The 23,624-nt window shown below is 36.4% G+C and overlaps 1 protein-coding gene across 1 annotated transcript; it reads right to left on the bottom strand.

Moving 5' to 3' along the window:
* Smp_152620 (hook homolog, putative) lies at positions 1-23,079 on the bottom strand (the record flags this gene model as incomplete). The annotated part of the gene is made up of 11 exons (XM_018790449.1): positions 1-428; positions 1,695-1,767; positions 3,408-3,788; positions 6,975-7,039; positions 10,858-11,218; positions 13,733-13,816; positions 16,253-16,303; positions 18,436-18,584; positions 19,871-19,922; positions 21,127-21,177; positions 22,993-23,079. The coding sequence occupies 11 exons, from the start codon at positions 23,077-23,079 to the stop codon at positions 1-3; spliced, it is 1,782 nt and encodes a 593-aa protein (XP_018646264.1).
* Positions 23,080-23,624: the final 545 nt, after the last annotated feature.

Genomic DNA, 23,624 nt, shown 5'->3' with positions numbered 1-23,624 from the left:
CTAATACTCATATACAAATTGATTTGGTTTTGGCGGGAACAACAAATAAGCTAAACCCATATATGAACAGTAAACCACATTACTTACCTCTAATTTCTCAATAACACGTTCTTTTTCAACTAATAATGCACGTAAATGATTAATCTCTTCATTAAGCTTATCATTACTTATATTACTGTTAGTAGTATCAGTACTGTTGTGTGTATCAATCATTAGTTTCTCTTTATATTGTGGACAATCATGTTGATGTTGTCGATATTGACGTTCTAATAATCGAATCACTTCACGTGCTTTCCATAAATAACCACGATATTTTTGTTCCATTTCAATGAAATCTGCTTCTTTCTGTGCTAACTTTGTCATTAAATTTGTATATAACATTGTAGTAGTAGTAGTAGCAGCAGCAGGTGAACTGGACATATCTTTATCTACAGGAATATGATAAGAATTTATGGATGACGTTTGTACAATATGTGTACTAGAAGAGTCATTATCATTGACAGGTAATGAATTACAATCATTGCAAACATCATCAGTATTCAGTTTCTGTTGTGATGTTAAAGACATACTGAAACGATGAAAATCATTATCATCAACAAAACCAGTGTCATTGTCTAATTTACCAGCAGTAGTAGTATTAGCAGTACTCATAGTAGTGATATCACCGCCAACTTCGTTCATACGGTTACTATTACTCACATCACTAACATACATTGATGTACGTAAACGACATAGTTCTTCTTGTAAATTTAACATTTGTGATTCTATTGCTGATGTACCATCTAGCAAACAAATAGCGGAGAATAGATTACTTAAAATTATAGTGAATATCATGAACAAAGAAAAACGCATATGAACCTTAAAAGAAATATCAATATGTAAAGAAACAAAAGAGAGAATGAGTGTAGTAAAATCAGTCCGTAACTGAACAGTTTGTCTAAAGTTTCAGCTCAGTCAGAAATATGGCAAAAGAATAAACAACCCGTAATGCTCTGGTACGGCCGAGAGTGGGGAGAGTCCGTTCCCACTCTCGAAATGCTCTAGCATGGCCACGCGTATACAGCCTCTACCAGGGAAGTCCTACTCACTGCCGTCTCCTCCCAAGGGTATTGTTTATGAAGTTGAGAGGACGAAAAGCGAATGTCTGACGCTTTAATCCGGTTGGTGGACACGGAAAGTTCATCTAGGGGAGTTGGAAAACCCTCATTCCAAACCAATGGTGCATATCAGCTCCAGTAACCTCAGGGAACAAATGGCGTATGAATCAATCACTGGCTACCATGGGACTGCATCTCTTCACGATTCTCCACTGCCTTGTGGATCAGATCTTTATGTCAAAGGCTCCGGGCGCGACCCCCTAGGAAAACAACCTGCTTCAATTTGTGCACCTGGATAGTATGACAGCCCTCACACAAATCAAATGAGATTTGTGCGGCGCATATATATAGGGTGCTTCCTTGTAGCAATATTCATGTGTTCAAATAAATAAATAAATTCAAGTCATTGAAAACAGACATCATTCAACGGTATGCGCAACCGAAAAGTGACGACCGCCTATATAACTCCTGATCACCAGACATAAAAATGTATGGAAATGAATGGGACCTTCATTCACGAAATACTCATCGATAAGTAGGATATCATTTTAGAATCAAAAAGTTAATTAGGAAGTTAATTCCACACGCTAAACTTACAATTTGATGTTTGTGCACATGATTGAAGACCTTCACAACAAGATTTAAGACGTGTAAGTTCAGAGAAGATACACTGAAAAATAATGGAGAAATAGTAATGAAACTGTGTTAAAGTATCAATATGTTTAATATTGAAACTGTCAACATTGTAAAAAACTACAAATCGGGCCAAGTTACATGTGGAAATATCCCGAAAGCTAAAAATAGTTAGTTATATTTAAAGTATAGGAAGTGCTCTGCCTCGAGACTGCTAGGTCCTGGATTCCAATCGCGCGAGCGCGGGTTCGTGGATGAGCACTGCTGAGGAGTCCCACAATAGGACGGAACGGCCGTCAAACAGTGCTTCCAGGTTTTCCACGGTGGTCTAGCTTCAATTGACTCATGATTTCAACTATGAAATTATAGGAAATGATTGTGGATATGTAATTCATTCTGTCAAAGTAGTGTGTTATATTTACTTAACTATGAGCTTCATATGAAGGATTCGTAAAACGAATGAACTGCTCAAATTGAAGTAAATGTAATATGGTTCAAAATAGAAACATAAGTTTTGAAAAAACCTAGTGATTTATGTATTAAGGACTACTATGAAAAGTGACTTATTCATTGTTCAAGCAAGACTACCAACATCAAACGCATATTAAATTCAATTAGTATTGTTTGTTTGAATCTTCTCATTGATGTTTAGGACTGCAACTGGTCAGCCTCTAATTGGTATATGTGCATACTGTGCATATTGCCTCGATATAGACTTAATTCACAAGCATTATAAGCATAGATGGATAGTGGCTAACAGTGGAATTCAGGACGCAAGTTTCGTCCTATTTGGGACTCGTCAGCTGGATGTACTGGGTTCCAGTCCCAGAGTGAACATCAACAAACCTGAGATGCAGGTACATCCAGCTGACGAGTCGCAAATAGGACGAAACGCGAGTCCTGGATTCCACTGCTAGCAATTATCCATCATACGCATATTGTTATCAACTATTATACCGAACTAATAAGAATTAAAATAATGGCTATTAGGTTTTTGCACGAAATTTGGCGACGTGGTGACGGATAACTTGTACCCTGTTAATAGTTAAGTAAAATATACCAATATCTAGTTACTGAAACGTTTAAAACTGATAAATATGACAGAATTACGCAAAAGGTTACTGTGAAATTACGTTTGTGACTTCTAATACTGATATGTAATCCACAAGGCAGTGCATCAACGTTGAAAGAGATGCAGTCCCTCGGTAGCCAACGACCAATAATAGGTTCATACGTCGTTTTGTTCTCTCAGGATCCTGGGACTTATGTGCACCATTTGTTTGGAATCAAGGTTTTCCAACTCCCCTAGGTGGACACTCCACATCCGCGAACCCGGTTAATGCGCCCGACATTCGCATTTCGTCCTCTCAATTTTGTGAACAACACCCCCGCCGCGAGAAGGCAGTGAGTAGGACTTCTCTGATAGAGTATATATACACATGACCATGTGAGAGAAATTGTAAAAGGAGAACGGACTCTCCCCACTCTCGGCCGAACCAGGGCATTTGGGGGCACCGACATCCTATGGGGTACATACTAGGACGAAACACCAGTTCGCAACCCTATATGTACTGATTATATCAAAAATATTTTGACAATTATCAAGAAGTATTCAATAATATCTACAATATATCAAATGCTTTATCAGAATGAAATAGAAAAACCTTACATACATACCTCTTTTTCACGATTTACAATCATTAATTCTTGTCGAATCTTCAATAAATTTTCTTCAGCTAATTCAGCACGTTTTATTGCTTTATTTGCCAAGAATTGTGCATCTTCCACTTGTAAACGTGCTTGAGCTTTTACTTTTGATCGTATATTCCCACCTAAACGTGTTTCTTGTTCTAATTCACTTAAACGTTGTACGCAAATTTGATTATCATTTTCTAATTGTGTACAACGTAAACGTAAACTAACTGCTTCATCAGCATGTTTACGTAATTGTTCAATAGTTGTAGTTAAACGTAATACATTAGATGCTTCTTCACGAGCAATATCTAATTCATCTTTTAAATGAATACTTTCTTCTGCTTTTGCAGTTAAAATAGTACACTAAAAGTGGTAGAAACATAGAGAGAGAGAGAGGACACAACAACAAGAAGACAGTTGAATAGAGCATACATGTGTATGATAAACATTTAAACACATTAATGTTTCGTTGTAAGGTGTTAATTTAAATCATCTACCCAGTGTTTGTGTATATCGGTTTGCTGAAGTTGTTGAGTTCTACAGTTTACAACACGAATTGATCATAGCTAGATAATCATTGAAAACAAGGAATCACTGAATAGTTGTTTTATCTTAGTATAAAACATCTCAATGTTAGTAAACATACATGACCTCAGTAAGGATTCAACCTAGCATCTTCATAATTAGCACACTTGTTGAGGTTTAATGACTACCTTACAAAGGATCCATCCATTCCATATGATAGCTAACTTTTAGACATCCTACAGTTGCATGTATATGTGTCCAGGTTTATTTATACAATCACTGAGTGAACAAATCGAAGTATCTAGAGCGATATTGTGAAACCTAGAATCTGATGATTGAAAATCGAACCATTTAAGTATTAAACTACAACTTTCTACTATGAGCAATCATGACACTACCGATACTTAGGAAGTTTATGATAATTCGCGTGAATGAAGAGGACATTATACACTGTCTAGTATAGAATGCAACAACAGACTAGTGGATCCAACAAACATATATGTGATACACCAGCAGAGAAGCATACTAACTTCTCAGCACTTCAAATCCTTAAAAGAATTGCGAAACAATGCCGATATTATTATACTTAAACCCGATAAAGGATCTGGTGTTGTAATTATGAATAGGTCCGATTACATAGATAAAATGGAATTGATTCTCAGTGATAAGAGCAAATTCATGGCTAATGTTGACTCTGATGGACTACATAAATTAGAAAAGAAAGTAAACTCGAATTTAACAAAATTGTTAAACATGAACGCTATTGACAAAGATGAGTTTCATTTATTAAAACCTATGGGTTCGGTGTATCCTCATTTATATGGATTGCCAAAAATACATAAGCCTAATATCCCTTTACGTCCAATTCTATCAATGTGTCAGTCACCTACACACAAACTAGCGAAATGGCTTACAAAAATATTAAATCCTATCCGACATCAATTTTGTAAGTATTCCTTGATTGACTCATTTGATTTAATTAAATACTTAAAGGATATGAATATAAAAACAAAGACAATGTGTTCTTTTGATGTGAATACTTTATTTACAAATGTACCACTGAGAAAAACTATTGATATTTTATGTGACTATATTTCACTTAATAATCTTCCATTGCCATTTCCTGTTGAAACTCTTAAAGATCTATTATTATTGTGCACTGACAATGTAAAATTCACATTTCAAGGTGAGCACTTTCGACAAATTGATGGCGTAGCTATGGGTAGTCCTTTAGGACCGTTGCTGGCGGATGTGTTCATGGGGTATGTTGAAAATTTAGCTGAAAACTCAATCCAAAAGATGTGTCTGTATAGACGATACGTTGATGATATCATAATCATAGGGGATAAATGTGAAGACGTGAACCACTTGTTAAAAAAACTCAATACAAGTCAGAAGCATATTTCTCTTACGTGCGAAGAAGAGAAGAACAACCAACTTCCTTTTCTAGATATACTGATCAGTAGAAGAGAAGATGGTTCCAACCAACGTTCTATATATAGAAAGCCGACATGGACGGGGCAATACCTTAATTTCCATAGTCACTGCCCAATTCATTACAAACGTGGGTTAATTAAGGGCTTATTCAATAGAATCAATCGTATTTGTACTAGTGATACTATTGAAATAGAAACGAAGCTTCTAACTAATACGTTAATGAATAACGGTTATTCATTTAAGTTCATAAACCGCTGGAAGGGTTGCAATACGATTAGACCTATTACGCTTCTGGCACCCAAAAAGCGAGTTTATATTACATTACCATTTAGAAGTGACTCTAATAGTCTCATGTTAAGACGGAGACTAAAATTAGCCATAAATAGGACATTCTATGCAGCTCAACTTGTCATCATTGAAAAGACAAGGTCGATGTTTCACCAAAAACTTAGACAGCATATAAGCGATTGTGTCACATCCCATTGTGTATACCAATTTACATGTATGTGCGGAAACACGTACATAGGGAGGAGCAATCGTGATTTGCAAATAAGTGTGGCGGAACACATACCTAAATGGCTACAGAACCAAATGAATTCGAATAGTCAAATAAGATCACAGGATAGACAAACATCTTCCTCTATGGCGGAACATTTAGTTGAAACTGGTCATAAGGTTGACATCAAATCAGCATTTGTAGTGTTGTACAAAAGCCTTCAAGGACGTATACTAAGGTTTATTGAAGCCTTGGCTATACGGAAATTGAAACCGCCTTTATGTGTTCAAAAACAATTTGTTCTTACCCTTAACCTACCCTGGTAATGCTTATTTATTATCCAGAGTAGTCATCACATTGTTTTTGTGTACTTTATTTATTTTCTTACCTTAACCTGTCTAGTTGACCTTTTAATTTTCATATAAAAAAAATGTCTTAACAAGTATATGTGTGATCAGATTGTTCGAAATGTATTGCGCTAATATATCACATAATTCTGATAAACTTCGTCTTCTCATTGCATTATCGAAAGATACACCAATCGCTTTATTTTCTCTTTCGGTTAGAAAACAATTAAAAATAGGACAAGATTGCACCTTGTGTTAATCCAACTTGAAAGTTAGTAAACTACATAAACACATACGCAATACTAAACCGTTCGAATCAGTCAGCTATCAACACTGATAACATGAGTTATAAATACGAACTCACTATCATGTCTATCTTTATCTTCTTGATACCAGGTGACCGGGATTCATATTCTATTTCGAGTTTTCATGCTAACATTAGTATTCAAAAGAATTCAACAAGTTTATAATGCTAACAACTATCAACCTTCGGTAAACATTCAATAAAAACAAGAAAACTGTAAAAGACGGTTTCGTCCTAACAAAACACTCCTCAATGACAGTCGATCAGAACATCACACAAACTCACCCAAGTAAAACTAGCAGTCGAGATTAATGATTTTGAGGTTTAGTGATACCGAATGTGTAACCCTAAGAACAATGCTGATTAATCACGTCAAATTAGTTCATATGTTTAAATTCAATATAAAAAAAGTTGTATATTGATCACTATTATTTGCTTACTTTTTGTTTTAATTCCTGATTTTGTAAAGTGACTTCAGTGAGTTGGATTTTTAATTCTTCTTTATCTAAATCATGATTTTGTAAAACAGAAAAAAAAAAAAGACGTAAAAGATAGAGCAAAAAGAAAACAGCGATTAATTGAGTGTCATGATCAATGAATAGCATGCTTGATAAAAAAAATTTATATCTTATTACAGCAAAGTTGTGTTTCTTTAACTGGATGGTTTAATTATAGATCAGTCGGTGGTAGACCGGACTTGCTTCAAGGGACGAAAACTCAGGAGAGGAAAATAAATTTATTCCATCTTATGTATTATTACACAAACTCAAACAGTAGTTTTGTAAACTGTGAAGATCTGGCATTAAATACATTATTTGCATATTTTCCTTCACTTGTCCTGTACATAACCATCATTCTTTCAAACCACTGTTACTCCGATTGCCTGCCCCCAAATGCCCTGGTACAGCCGAGAGTGGAGAGAGTCCGCTCTCCCTCTACAAATGCTCTCACATGGTCACGCGTATATAGCCTCTGTCAGGGAAATCCTACTCACTGCCTTCTCGTGGCATGACTGTTGTTTGCAAAATTGAGAGGACGAAAAGCCAATGTCTGGCGCTTTAACCGGGTTGGTGGACGCGGAAAGACTACCTGGGGGAGTTGGAAAACCCTGATTTCAAACCAATGGTGCACATGGGCTGGCTCCAGTATCCTGAGGGAACAAATGGCGTATGAATCAATCGTTGGGACTGTATCTCTTCACGACGCTCCACTGCCTTGTGGATAAGACCTCTAGGTGAAATGCTCCGGATGTGGCCCCCTAAGAAAACCACCTGCTTCAGTTTGGGCACTTGGGCAGCATCACAGCCTTCACACAAATCAAATGAGATTTGTGTGGCGCATATATATCTGGTGTTTCCTTGTACCAATATTTATGTGTTTAAATAAATAAATAAATAATCCGATTGCCTTCTGCTTTCTCTCCTCTTCTCTTTATTCCAATCTTCCATTGGTAAACATTTCATTTACAATTACTGTTACATACTACTACCGTACTTTTAAGTAGCAAACACAATACGGACAAAAGTGTGTATGTCGATACAAATTACCATAACGCGGATAAGTACAATAAGATGAAATTTCCAGATCGAATCGCCGAGTAGTAGAGATATAACATTGTACATCGACGGTAATCGAAAGGATTAGACAACAAAACTAACAGTAAAAAGTTATGGAGATTCCTGAATTTCATTGAAATTATGAAACGATCTAAGTTAAACTACCATTGAAGGCCTGGAAGCACTGAATGGCCTAGTATTTAACTACTAAGCAATAAACACCCATGAGCTTGCACGCGAGAATCAGATCCAGCACCTTCGATCCTGAGTGTCGAGTCGAGGATATGCAGTACTGAGGAGTTTAATGCTACGACGAAACAGCTGTTCATAACTTCCGAGCTTCCTATAGTCATTTAACATAATTCGGTTTATGAATTCAGTCATTATCACCATAAAATTTAAATATATTTCAGACGGATGAAGTTCATTACAATCGACTACAAGCACCTTGTTTTGGCATTACTACCTTCGACTGAATGTCACTGTTTTCGATCACTGTCCTGTCAATGTACATACATTTAATTTTGATTATCTTCTTCATTTGACTTGATTCTTAGTTTTACAGTTGTTTACGATTTGACTAAAAATTCTTTTACAAACGTAAACCGCAAGAAACATTAAAGTGAAAAGTTGGCAGGACAAACAAACAATAAAACAAACTGTTTGCCACATCCGAAGAGATTTCAATAGTTCACTGCCATATGAAGATTGTGTTGATGGTGATGATTTCGTTTGAAAAGATAATGAAGACTTCACGATTAAACTATCCAGTTAGCAGAATACAACTCTATTAAAATCATCTACATGAGCTATAAATCATATACTTCATTTCAATGAATTATTCCTAATATAAATTGTATTGTGGTGTGCACTACTTATATGAACAATAGTAGTATGTGAAAGGAATTGGAAATGAAATGCTTATCAATGGAAGATTGGAATAAAGAGAAGAGGAGAGAAAGCAGAAGGTAATCGGAATAACAGCTGGTTTGAAAGAATGATAGAGAATGTACATGAAAATTGAAGGAAGATATGAAAATAATGTATTTAATGCCAGATCTTCACATTTTACAAAGCTACTGTTTGAGTTTGAGTAAGACTACATAAGAAGGAATAAATTGGTTTTACTCTCGTGAGTTTTCGTTTACTACAGCACAAGTAGAAGAAAACTTAGGTTAAACAACCTTTGAGAAACAGGATACATTAGACAATTGTCTGATCTTAGTATGGCATTTGTTAGATATGAGCGTTCACCATTTTCCGTAAAAACCTAAAGCTTACATAACGAGAACTTAAATCCGACAACTTTCACAAATAGCCATTCTAAACATTCTCAAAAGACGATAGCCATCGGACTCTTTGGAGGTATATACAACTTAATGTAAGAAACAACCAAACTCGTTTATTGATACTATGAATTCAGTTAAAGGCATTTAATCTCAGATCTTCATTGCAGCTAAAAACAAACAACAGCTGTATCGCGAAATGACAGACGGTGAAAATGCAAACCACCACATACAAAAGCGTGAGTTCCAAGGTTCACCACTTCCAATCCGTCGAGAAATGAAGTTTCTGGGTTCCACCTCCAATGTTATTGTGAATGTGCACTCACGTTAAGCAATCGCAAAATAAGATAAGACAGCCTTCTAATGCATTATGGTTTTCAGTGGTTATTTCCAACAAAAGTCATACTATGATGAAAAACTATAAAATTCCACAATCACTGAAACCTCCTTCACAAGATTCACTAATTACGATTACTCAAACTAGCTTTAAGATGGATTTCCTGGAGTTTTAATGAAAAGCTGTGATCAGTGGAGTGTCTGATGTGAGGCAGGTACTCACTGACAAAATGGTGGACGGTCGCGCAATACCATGCATTGGTTGAAACTAAACATTAACAAGGTTAGATGCTGGTTCAGTGGTCTGGAAACTAAGCAATCGCGTGTGAAATCGATGGTCCTGGATTTGAATCCAGCAAGTGGGATCGCGAACATGCACTGCTCATCAGTCCAATACCAGGACGAAACGACCATCAAGTGCTACCAGCTTTCCAACAGTGACCTAGCATAGATCCATTCATGCTATCAATCTAAATTCAACAATCTCCACAACACTATACTTTATTTATTTATTTAAACACATAAATATTGGTACAAGGAAGCACCAGATATATATGCGATGCGCAGATCTCATTCGATTAGTGTGGGGGCTGTGATACTGACCAGGTGCCCGAACTGAAGCAGGTGGTTTTCTTAGGGGACCACAACCCGAGCCTTTCACGTAAAGGTCTAACCCACAAGGCAGTGGAGCATCGTGAGGAGATGCAGTCTCATGGTAGCCGGTCACCAACGATTGATTCATATGCTATTTGTTCCCTTAAGGATCCTGCAGCCCATGTGCACCATTGGCTTGAAATCAGGGTTTTCCAACTCCCCTAGGTGGACCCTACGTGTCCACCAACCCGGTTAAAGCGCCAGACATTCGCTTTTCGTCCTCTCAATTTCGTGAACAACACCCCCGCCACGAGAAGGCAGTAAGTAGGACTTCCCTGACAGAGGCTATATACGCGTGACCATGTGAGAGCATTTGTAGAGGGAGAGCGTACTCTCTCCACTCTCGACCGTACCAAGGCATTTGGGGGCACAACACTATACCTATGATCACTAAAAGGGAAATTAAGTTATTTATATGAAACGTAAACAACTTCATAACAGAGAGCAAACAAAGGAGATAGAGTCAGAAAAGCAACAAAAACAAATCTTACCACATTCAGTTCTATATAGTTCATCACGTAATTTACTTAATTGATTTTGTAAATGATTTATACGTAAATTAGCTATAGTTGGACTCATTAGTACATTATTACTACAAGGATTTGCTGAAATTGAACTACTAGCAGATTGATTTAATAATTCTGAATTGATTGAATTCAAGTTAGTTTCCATGGATTCAATTCCTGTTGTAGTTGTAACTATTGAAGATGTTGGAGAGGATTGAGGAATTATTGCTGTTGTTGTTGTTGTTGTTGCCAATATTGCTGGATTTAAACCCAATGAATTGAAATAAATTTTAAATCGATTTAATTCAGATTGTTGATTGGACTTTTCTTCTTGTAGATTTATTACCTATTAATAGTAATAATAGTAATGGTAATAATAATAATAATAATACGAGTAATATAAAGATGGTCAGTTAAGTGATATCTTTATCGACTTTATCGCCTAGCCACCTTTTACCTCGATTCAAAATAATGTCTGATGTTCGAGGACCCCAAATGCTTTCGTACGGTCGAGAGTTAGCTCTCCCTCTCGGAATGGTATTATATGACTATGTGTATACAACTACACTCAAGTAAGTCCTACTCACTACCTTCTCGCCTCGAGGGTGTTGTTTACGAAATTGAGAAGACGAAAAGCGAATGTCTGGTGCTTTAATAAGGTTGGCGGATAAGAAGCACCCACCTGAGGAAGTTGGAGAACCATGATTCCAAACCAATGGTGCACATGGGCTCCAGGACCCTGAGGAAACAAATGGCGTCTGATCCTATTATTGTTCACCGGCTATCATGGGACTGCATCTCGTAACGTTGATGCACTGCCTTTCGGATCAGACCTTGAGGTCAAAGACTCTAGGTGTGGCTCCCTAAGAAAACCACCTGCTTCGGTTTGGGCACCCAAGCAGTATCCCAACCCTTACACAAGCCGAATGATATATGTGGCGCCTCCTTGTACCAATGTTTATGTGTTTAAATAAATAGGTAAAATAAACTGAATTTCGAGTAAATTGGAAAAATAATAAGAATAGACAAACTATGTTATGGTATCAGTCCATGAAGACAATTAATATTGATTTGAGTCGTTTAGGTAAGTGTGGGCAATGAGGATCGAGTTAAGGGGATGATTGTAATCAATGATTGGAGATGTTGGATAACGTAGCTCCAAATCGGTTCCAATGGTGTAGAATCATTTATATGATGTTTTCCTTGTAGACTTTTAGTTTTAGAATTGTCTTATACATTTTTTCGTACAAATTGATTCTTCCTTCTCGAATCATGCTGTCTATACTGGATCTTTTTTCACTAAGACTAATTCTGTTACTAATTCTGAAACTCTGAAATCGATTTTGATAATTTCATCTTGGCATAAATGATATAATATGGTAACTTGGACCCTAGTTCCCCTAGTTCTTTGTTGCTTATGGATATCTGACTGATTGATGAATATGAAATATATAGCATTTGAAAAACTTCAAAATATTAGCTGATTTGCAGAATTCAACTATAAGTATTTTCGAAGAATAGCCTCGTGTGTGTTTCAACGATGGACTGGATGATGTTGGGATTATGTGGCATATGGCGTCAAATCAATACAGTGAAATCAGTAAAGCAGTTGTAGATTGTAGTATCGGTTACTATGTTAAGCCCATATAACTAATTCTTACTTCTGAACTGGTCAACTCACCTATTCTACTTAAGTTACATTTTCACCTATTTAATTATACATTGATCAACCGTTACTGTTTTCATATGAGATCACGTGTGCGAACACTTCTGTCCTATTCATCACATGTCTGTAGTGTATTTTCATCTGACTATAAATACCGATTAATATTTGATTACATGGAGTTGGCTAACACGCTTTCTCCACCAAGTGTCATTTCGCTCCGCACCCTTCTCTTCGCTTCGTCCCTTTGATTGTCTGTCCAGATCAATGACTGCACAAAATATACGTACGTATTCGAAATCGTTTTCGGTATTTGACTTATTCTCATTTCGTTATTCACCAACGTGAATGAAGTCGATAAAATATACGAGGATAGACGACCTGTATATTTCATTAATCATTCAATAACGATCATTCACACGATCTAATTGGAGTCAGATACCGGGCCACAAAAAGACTTGCATGAATTGAAATTTCCAGAAAAAGTGTTAAACATGATTAGTTATTGTCTATTTTGTAAATTTATTTGTTTATTTAAACATAAACATTGGTACAACGAGGCACCAAATAGATATGCGCCAAATATATCATTCGGCTTCTGTGAGGGTCGAGATACTGCTCGGGTGCCCAAATCGAAGCAAAGGGTTTCCTTAGGAAGCCACTCATCAAGCCTCTGACCTAGACTTGTAATCCACAAGGCAGTGTATCAACGTTATGAGATGCAGTCCCTCGGTAGCCAATGACCAATAACAGGTTCATACGCCATTTGTTTTCTCAAGATCCTGGGACTTATTTGCACCATTGGTTTTGAGTTTAGGTTATACAATTCCTCTAAGTGGATCCTTCATATTCACAAGCCCAGTTAAAGCACCGAACATTTTCTTTTTGTACTCTCTATTTGGTAAGCAACACCCTCGCACGAGAAGGTAGTGAGCAGGACGTCAATGACAGTGACAGTACACGGGTAGCCAAGTTAAAGTATTTCGAAAGGGTGAGCTGATTCTCCACAATTTCGGCCGTACCAAGGCATTAAAAGACAAGAATATCATGTGTCAGTACTGTTAATGTTTACAATTAAAATAGGATCAACCAATACTAGTTAACTTTTAGTAGTTCTCTATTAACAGATATTAGTTAATGGCCAAATACAAGATAATTCATAAACCACTAATGACGTAAGAATAAACACTGACTTACTTCTTCCTGAAGATTTTTACATTGTTCAGCCAATTTCTCTTTTTCTACTAGTAAGGCTTTGTATTGTTCCACTGTCTTACATAACTGCAATAGATTTGAAATATATATGTAACAGTAAATGATTTTGATTAAACCATTGCTTCAACAATAATTCCAGTCAATTAATCCAATAGAATGGGTTTTGTGGAGATTTGGTATTTTTATAGTTGAAATTATGAGTCAATTGAAACTAGACCACCATGGAGAACCTGGAAGCACTGTTTGACGGCCGTTTCGTCCTATTGTGGGACTCCTCAGCAGTGCGCATCAATTGACTTATGCTCTCAACTAATCCAATAGAGTCAACTCTTAATATGCTTTTCCTTTAATCTGATTAGTCACGTATTATAGTTTATCATCACTTTTCCAGAGGTTTTTTGAAATGCAAAGCTACTAGGATAACTTAATAAAATATAGTCGTCTGTCATTTAAACAAATATTGTATTTATAAGATTGTCTTATACAATATGACTGTTCAACAAGTCAGCAATATGCTAACTAGTGCATAAGTTAGAAATCTCAGTGGAAATTTATAACTTAAAACTACCTATATCCGAAATAAGAAAGCTTTCTCTGATGAAACAAGGCTGAGTTCAAAGTGATCCACAAGTCGTAAGACCCTATTCTTGAAGGTTTGATCCCTGACAAACTAGTCAATAAGACCTGTTGAGAAGCCGCAAATGAAGGTGAAACAACATTTTAGTGCTCACAAAAGTAACTCTGAGTAGTGCTAGTAATCTTAAAATATAAGATTATCTAAGGAAGCCCAGAGCAATTGTTGATTGCTTGGTCTTTATTATTACTTGAGTTGTTTCAAACAACTGATGATTTTTATTGAAGGTAAGACATAAACGCCCATAACCCTGTCCTATTCATTCTTTCATAAAAAAATACAAGTTGTCTATTGTTATCTAACACAGTTATTTTTCCAACTCTTTTTCTTCCGCTACCAACTACTGTTCATGATTGTTGTAGAGACGTTTAGTCAGTCTACATTTAAGCTGCCTTCGCACCTCATTGTAGTTAGAATAAGACAGGAACAGCTTTTTTGAAAACTTATCAGTTTAGTAGGCACCGCTGAAACCCATTGATTTGTCCTAATCTTTCGAATATCATGTTAGACTACCTTAGGTCAAATATTACTCGAGGGATTGATTAACTGTTTCCCTAGTTTTTTTTTGAGTCATTACTAAGTCTTCCTTTTGTGGCTTATCTCCATCCAGTAAGACAGATGGACACGTCCCTATAGAAGAATGGATTATAGAAGTAATGAATAATCAGTTGCAGCGCTGAATTCGACGCTAGAGCAGAACTAAGCAGCAACTATGAAATCAAATATGGAATCGAATTTATACAGTTAAAACTAAATATTACACAGTATCTTCATGGTCAAAAATCAAACAGTCCATTACACAATTAAATTTAAGATTTCCATAAGCGATAATAAATCAATATTGCACATCTTGTAGTGCACTAGTTTAATTTTCAACACTTGGTTTCTAATAACGGTTGTTCATAATCACAACATTAATCAACCAGTCACTTAGGAGCCATATATTATGACAACATATACTGATCGAATGCAGCCTTGAACATCAACAACCAGTGGATACAAATACTTTCACTAAATACTCATTGCTATATGAATTAAGTAGCTTAATGGGTAATGTATAGGTGTTTTTGAAGTGAAAGGTGTTGAGTTCAATTCTCAATGTAAACCTTAACACTGAAACACAGATACAACAACCTAACGAGTTCTAAACACGATGAGACATGCGAATAGTCAGTCATAGAACAAATGTACTCAATTTTGATACTTAAGAGTGAATTTCACAGTTAAAACAGGCATAGAAAATATTATCAATCTCTATACATATAAATCAAAGCCCAGTATTATACATTCGTGTTAGTGTTATAAGTTGTGGCCGCCTGGGTGCCCTGTTAATGTATAACGTGATAATACCGCCGATTATAGAGCAGTGATTTATCGTTCGGACCAATGACACACGAAACCCGTCTAGAGTACCTGTTGGTACTGCTTCCTGCCTAGCCCAGCTCAGCCTAGTCCAGAACACTAATCTCAGCCTCTGCGGTATGAATCATTATATTTCAAACATACAGAGTTTATACACCAATCAAATAGACCACATCGTCCATAAAATAGGAAACAACATTTGTACAAGATTTAGCCAAATATGGCTGTGAATGTGTGAGGCAGTAATTAATAGACTGGGGATAACCTAAGAATGGTAAATCATATAATAATAGTTCATAGGTCAAAACAAAGCTTATAATAAGAGCGACGCTAATATGAATAGTTTAGTTAGTATTGGTTCATAAATGGATTCCAAAGTTATCATTCATTATCCTTATAGGGTCATAACAGTTAGCTAGTCAAAATTCTAGGAATTTATATCAGTAAAACACCAAAGATTCCAATAAAGAAAAACATAATTACAACAAACTTTCAACTGGACTTACACGATCTTCATAATCTATAGTATCACTGATGCTTAAACGAGTCGACATTAACTAAATGATTATAACAAAAGAATAGAAATGTAGATGAAAAAAGCTAAATGGAGAAAGTGAAGGAATCAAATCAAGATGATCCTATTGAATTCGTCTATCCACAATAATACGAATCATAGTAATACGTAAAGTAACAAACAGTGTCACAATTCATTGATCACTGGGTGGTGATCAATGTCATGCGTGTCAAGTCCTTCTTAGTGCTGATCGAATGCTATCGATCAAGTTGTAATGTGGCCAATAGTCTCGGTGGCTCGACACTGCGTGCACTATGTTGAGATAAGATGGTAGTTGGAGGTGGTCAACAGGAAACCCTGGATCCGGGATTCGTGCTACTTGCAACTCCTCAGCAAGGTGTACCTGTAATTTTGAGGGAACTGATGCTCCCTGACGGTTTCGATCCCCTGCCACTCAGCTTCACAGTCAGAGACGTTACCACTGAGCTATTCAGGCTACCTTATTATTTATACTAAAGAATATACACTTTAATCAGTAGTATAATCAATGAAAAAGAAATGATTAAATCAATAATTTAAATAATCCTTCATAAATATATACTAAACGAAAAATAATCAAACAACCTTTAGAATTGAGAACCTGCCATCAGATGAAAAGAGAAGTAAACAATCTTAACTGACGACGATGATGATCATGGAGTGAAGAATGCATAAATAACAATCGACGGTATCTTCAACGATGCAGCACATATATGAATATATAATTGTGGAAGTGCGTGTGTGTGTGTATGTATGTCTGTACGTCACAGAAACAAAAAGAGAACTCAAATTGTTTCTCGAAAGAAAAGAATATATTAAGGTCAGATCGATAGAATACAGAAAGTGCAGAAACCCACACATACATAAATAGAACGCAATAGAAATGCAAACACAAGACGTGGTACACGTGTTCACATACCTACTCGCGTATACACATCAAGTGACTAGGAACACACAGATGGTAAATGGGATAGACAAATACTAGAGACATGTAAATAGGAACACATAAGAACTGAATTACACACACACGAGTCCCCAAACACATGAAGCAAGTATAAGACAAGGATTATTATGACTTGAAAGGAACTATTTACCAGGAACAAATGGAACACGAAATCAGAATTTAATTCATATGATCTTCACCTGTTATTTGCAAGAAAAATTCTCCCGACCGTTGCTGCTACCTTGACGTGGTGGTCGAGCTTTCCTATCGTAATGAATCAATCGAGCCATACCTGCTTCAGTTTGGGCACCTGGGCAGTATCACAGCCCTCACACAAATCAAATAAGATTTGTGAGGCGCATATGTATCTGGTGCTTCCTTGTACCAATATTTATGTATTTAAATAAATAAATAAAATCGAGCCATACTGGTTGGAATAATCATTCCTCCAAGGTCCTACCATGCCAGGCAGATCAATTGAAAGCGATAAGACTAAAAGTAGCAAACCCAAAGGAAGGCGAAGTCGGACTGTTGACTGTACAGAGGTGTGACAGCAGTAAGGTGTTTCCTTCAGATAACAAGCGTTACAGCGATGCTGCTTTCCCACAAGGTGTGGGGTTGGAAAAGGTCGACCCTAGAAATGCACACCTTGCCTTAACATACGGATATCCGTCTCCAGCAGTAAGGTCTCAACAAATAGCGAGCTAACACGAAAATTACCCACAAAAAGATCTTGTGTGACCGACCTCAAGCACTGTAGTCACGCTCCCAGGTCACTAAGACAACTTCTAATTCAGTTTCCTTTTCAGGTACCTCCAGGAAAACCCTTTCACGGTATGAGCAACCGGGAAGTGATAACTGCCCTCATACCTCTAACAGCATTCTAAGATCACTGTATTTATAATCAATCTACCACTTCGATTCCTATTATTCCTCCATCGACTTTCAACACTAAACTTCCTCCTCAAGTGTCACTACAACCAACAATTCTAGTACACGAAACACTGTCTCCGGTCTACTGAAACCAAGATCCAAACTACACATTGGAAACTTCAACGTATGTGTGTGTGACAAAGACCAAAGTCTTACATTGAGTAAATGAACAAATTTACATTTTATCAATTGATGAGACGTTATAATAAATTGCAATGAGGATATTCTTTTAAAATAATAAAAACAACTAACACACATACTTGTTGAATCGCTTCCATTATTGCTTGTTGCACGGTTTCTTCCATCCCCATAATTGTTTGAATATAAGTTTGTTTATTATCACAATTTACAGCGCACGCAAGTATTAATTGTAATAAACGAAACGTTGACTCTTCATTTTCATGTTCGGCTTGAAAAAACCACACAAAATTATGTCATTACCAACAAGATTGCTGGAACAACTACGAAAAAATTGACTTACTTCAATCACACTACTAACTACATGAATCAGTAGTATAATGGTTCTCCAATATTAATATTCAACTTGACTTCAATGTCATCGTGACCACACGACCTAAAAACCTTGCAGCAAACTCTTAACTACTTATGAGTAACATGGTCAAGATACAACACAATAAAATATGACCACATAAACAGATATGAGAGTTCCTCAGCCTCACAGGTGAGATTGAACCCATCGGTCTTCAACGTATGTTTTTTCCAAGTCTAATACTTCTCAAGACATTGAATCATTTTCCAAGTAGGAACAATGCGGTTTGCAAAATAAAATGAATTCATCTATTTCTGCAAACCTTGTCGTTCTATCTAAATTGATCAAGGGATCTAGTTGTACGATTGTTATCCGAGTGTTCCGTTGTTCCGTGTGGAGTCAACCAAAATGGTAACGAGTTAAAGATCAATGATGTAACAAAACAGTGAAATTGAAAATGTACTACGCAATATTATATTACAGTCAACGGAATGTAAATGTTTTCATTCCATGTAAGTATATGTGAACATACTCCACAGATACATATCTTTACAATATAGGGGTACATTGATTATCAATGCATCACACACCATCCCAATGTTGAATCGAAATTTGTAGTTCATGTGAACTATCTTGGTGCAGTTTCGTTCTCTGAACAGTGTGAATGTAATCGTGAAAATTTCATTATCCTTCTGAATAACGTCATGGACAGCTCGAACGTTATGACACTGTTATCCTATCTTTCTACTAGTTTCTACTTGGATATGCAGAAAGTGAAGTTGTCTCGAACTAGTTAACGACTTAATGTACTACATAACTTTGTATGTTGGAGACTACATCGCGTATGTTCGACTTGTGAATCATAGGCATTGAGAGAAGCGACAAAACAACTACCACATCACTGACTGAGGATCTGATGATTTGTTAGCAAGTGAAAACCATAGCAGAATACTTTATGCCATTCATCTTACTCGAAAATGTAGAACTAACGAGACTATAGCTCACTTCTGTCTGAAGTTTGTGCTGATGATGATTTCGTTTGGAAAGACAATGAGAGGTTCATGATTAAAAGATCCCGATCAGATAACAAAACTCCACAAAGATTATTTTCTACATATATTGTTGAAAACTATTGTTTGAGAAAAAAACAGTTTACCGAAGATCATATGATCTTATACACATAAACAGCAGAACATTTGACTTACCAATTTCTTGTAGATTTGGTAAGAATTGAATAGATATCCTATCTTCAATTCCCTGAATTGATATGTTTTAAAAAAAAGGCATATATACGAAAGATGTACAATGTTGAATTATATAAATAGATAAGACGATGAATGATCAATAACTTCATTATTAACTAGTATCCTGTACGAACTCTCACTCTAAATCTCTTCTAGTTGGATCACGATCAAGATCGTGTCACTCACTAATAGCCACTACACATGAATATTATTGCACAAAGTGGAGTTATGTTATTTAACCAGTGAACAATTGTATATAGAAATACCGGAGAGCTGTTAACTTTTAGTGTACATCCACAACCACACCAAGAACCGAACATATGAAATTTATATCTCGCACCGAACGTTAAACCGATCACTTGGTTAGTATTTCATAATTTACATTTCTAACTTCAATCATTTGATGATGTTGACCGACTAACTTCCAAAAGTGATCGGCGTGTGAAATGTCTTACATCACACATGGATAATTTATTTGAGGAATAGATACGTTAACTCTAGCTGAATAATCAGTGGTAAGACAGAACTATTGGCTAGTTAAACTATATATGCTATTATATCATAGAAAGTGTAGAATATTTTGAGCTAGATTGATTTAATTGCAAAGTTCCTATTGTAGTGACCTAGTACTCATTTATCCGTATCACAGGTCGACCTCAATTGTCATATCATTAAAGATCAAGCGGAATACCGGACACCTATTTCCTATGAATATGGGACAACATATCAGGATTGCATATCACATCAAAATTTGACTAGATTGTCTTTGATCATCGTTTGTTACCTCTGGTATAAGCGAAATGTTCATCTACCGAATGAAGAGCAGCTTGCACAATAGTCCAATGTGCATTACTCGATATTTGTGAATCGTGGCATACGAAAGTAGAAGACTGACTTAGGTTGAAAGTATGTAATCACAGATATGCTCAAAGCATTGCTCGTGTGTTGTCGAATAGATTGAAGTTAGACTTAAGTTACTACGTAAATATGATAAATTGGTTGACGACTACTTGAATCACTTAGCTTCACAATTTTAAGAGTGTGAAAACCATACCGAAACAGTTGTCTGGTAGCGAACAATTGATTTACAAAATTTCTGTTTAATGCCAGAGTATTACTAAAATGAGATACACTTTATTCACAGACATTATCAACAATAACTGTTTGTTTTAAATGTGATAAAATCAAAAGAAATTAACCAAATTTAACGAACTAACCTCATTTAAAAATTCAATAACAGCTTTCAATATCTTCTTAAGATTACTGACCTTTTGAGACAGAGAGAGAAAGGAGGGAAAAAAGTAAAATAGGGAATATTTGTAGATAAGGATAAGGATATTGGAGATGTTGTATGATTCGCCACCCAACGTTGTACACCACTAATCCCACATGTTGGTTTCTCGAGTGCATAGAACTAATGACAAACTCACCAGTTTCTTCAAGAGTACAAAGGGTTGAATAGATTCGTGTTTGATTAACCCACATGCATTTGACTTTATGCTGGACTGCATGTACACTGACTTAATGGTATATATCCTATACTTCAAGGTTCACTATCAATTTTATGCACTCGAAAAACCAATGTGTGGGATTATTGGTGTATAACTTTACGTGGTGGATCGCCGGCCTTGTAAATTGATAAAGAGTTAAGCCAACTGAGTGAATTATTGTGAACTGCATGCTGCTTGAACATTGGGATCTGGAGTGCACACTCCGACTACGCAATATACTGCGGCAGCACATGGCCGAGAGTTAATTCTTTATCTGTCATAAAGCATGTCAAGTTGTGCATCAGTCAAGTGTCTGTTGGCCTATACAGCCGCATATCAACTGTAGTTGCTCGTCAAAGGCTCCATTCCAATAGTCCAGTCACAGGCCAATCCGGTCTAAATAAATGGCTTGAGACGTTGTAATGGGTTGTGTTCGTATCTTGGCTTACACAACTGAACCATTAAGTCCAGAGAACACATCTCGAAATATTTCCAATTTGTTGCAAAGGATAATCGACATTTTCAACAAGGAAATATTTTTGAATTTATACTATAGACCGATCTTAGCTAGATAACCATCGAGAATCAAGAAGCACAAGATAGCTGCTACATTCTAATATAAGACGTCAGAGCAATGAACATCCACGAGCCAACCAGGCATCAAGTACAGGACCTTCAGTACTCAAGGCGAGCTCTCAGCTGTCAGATTACTGAGTTATCATTTGGTGCTTTATATTACTGACTTCAACCAATTTGTGATGTTGCGTAGCTATCATGTTTCGACATTGGTGTGCAACAACCTAACACCTGACGTGATTGAACTTCGCTGGTCTATACTTGTCATTAGAATTACGAGAACTATCTCTCAAAGTTAGCCATCAATAAGCAAATGATGACAATTTGGCATAAAGATTCGTGGAGATCGTTGAGTTTTATAGGTCTATATCATGGACAGACCTTATCAAGATAACCATTAAAACAATTCAGGTTTTCAGGCCAAATTAGTGCACTGAGATAAAATTATCTTAAATTAGGTGTTCATAATGGTTGTTAAAAATGTGTGAGCGATCCCCACATCGTGAAAGAATCCTTCAAGTACATGAAAAGAAAATTGGATTAGGAGTGGTCTTACAGAACTCGAAGGGTGACCTCAGAACTCAAGGGATAACAGCTTAAGGCTGATTATATACATACTTGTTGTGAGTAGATCTTAACACTTGCAAGGTATATTTTTGTTAGAGGAGACCTTCTCCAACCTGATCTTTTCGCTATGAGAAGGCACTATCATTGCAGATTATGATTGTCTGAGGGAAACACCTTACTACCGTTACATCCCAGTACAATCAGCAGTACGACGTTGAACTCACACATAAAGTTGTTGCTTTCAGTCTTAACGTTTTTCAACCGACCTCTGAGTAGCACTGTAGGATATACAGGAACAAGTATTCAATCCAGTTACAGCTTTGCCAGGTCATCACAATACTCAAGTTTAACCACCACTTGGCAAGGTAGCATCGACTACAACCGAGTCAAACTTATGATAATAAATATATGAAAGTATATACACACATTCACAAGAAATACATGAATTACCTTCAGTCTCCAGTTGATCTCAGCATCATAATTTAGTGTTTGCAACCATTCATCGGTGAAATGATTTGGAGCACTGAAATGAAACATTGAAAATTGTTATATCTTGTGGTCGAGTGGATGGCTTGCTAATGTGTGACTTGATGAGACCGCCAATTAGGGAGAGCGAATTCTCGATTAGAACAGTGACACGAAACCCGTACGAGCAGCCTAAAGTGCTAACCGGTCCTGCGATCTGCCTAGCCCAGCCAGTTGAGTCCAGAACACAAATAACAGCCTCGGCAATATAGATCATTATTTACAAACATAATGGGTTTTTATACAAACCAAAGTAATCAATAAACTGATTATAACTCAAGAATCGTATGATAATAAATCAAAGATCAAAATAAAGCTCACAATAAGAGAAACACAAATATGAATCGTTTAGTTACGTAATAATTGTACAATAGGAAATACGCATAATACATTGGTCGATAAATAGTCCTTAGAGTTACCATTCATAATTCACCATGGGATATAACACCTCCCCTTTTTGAGAAATCCGAGCTCCTCCTCCTCCACGAAATAGTGTTGGATCCTCATATACTATTAATGCGATTCTATTTATAACATGTTTCTGGCATTCAATAGCG

The sequence above is a fragment of the Schistosoma mansoni genome (genome assembly GCF_000237925.1).
Source record: "Schistosoma mansoni, WGS project CABG00000000 data, supercontig 0097, strain Puerto Rico, whole genome shotgun sequence".
Taxonomy (NCBI): Eukaryota; Metazoa; Platyhelminthes; class Trematoda; order Strigeidida; family Schistosomatidae; genus Schistosoma; species Schistosoma mansoni.
This window is presented reverse-complemented; position numbering and strand designations above follow the sequence as displayed.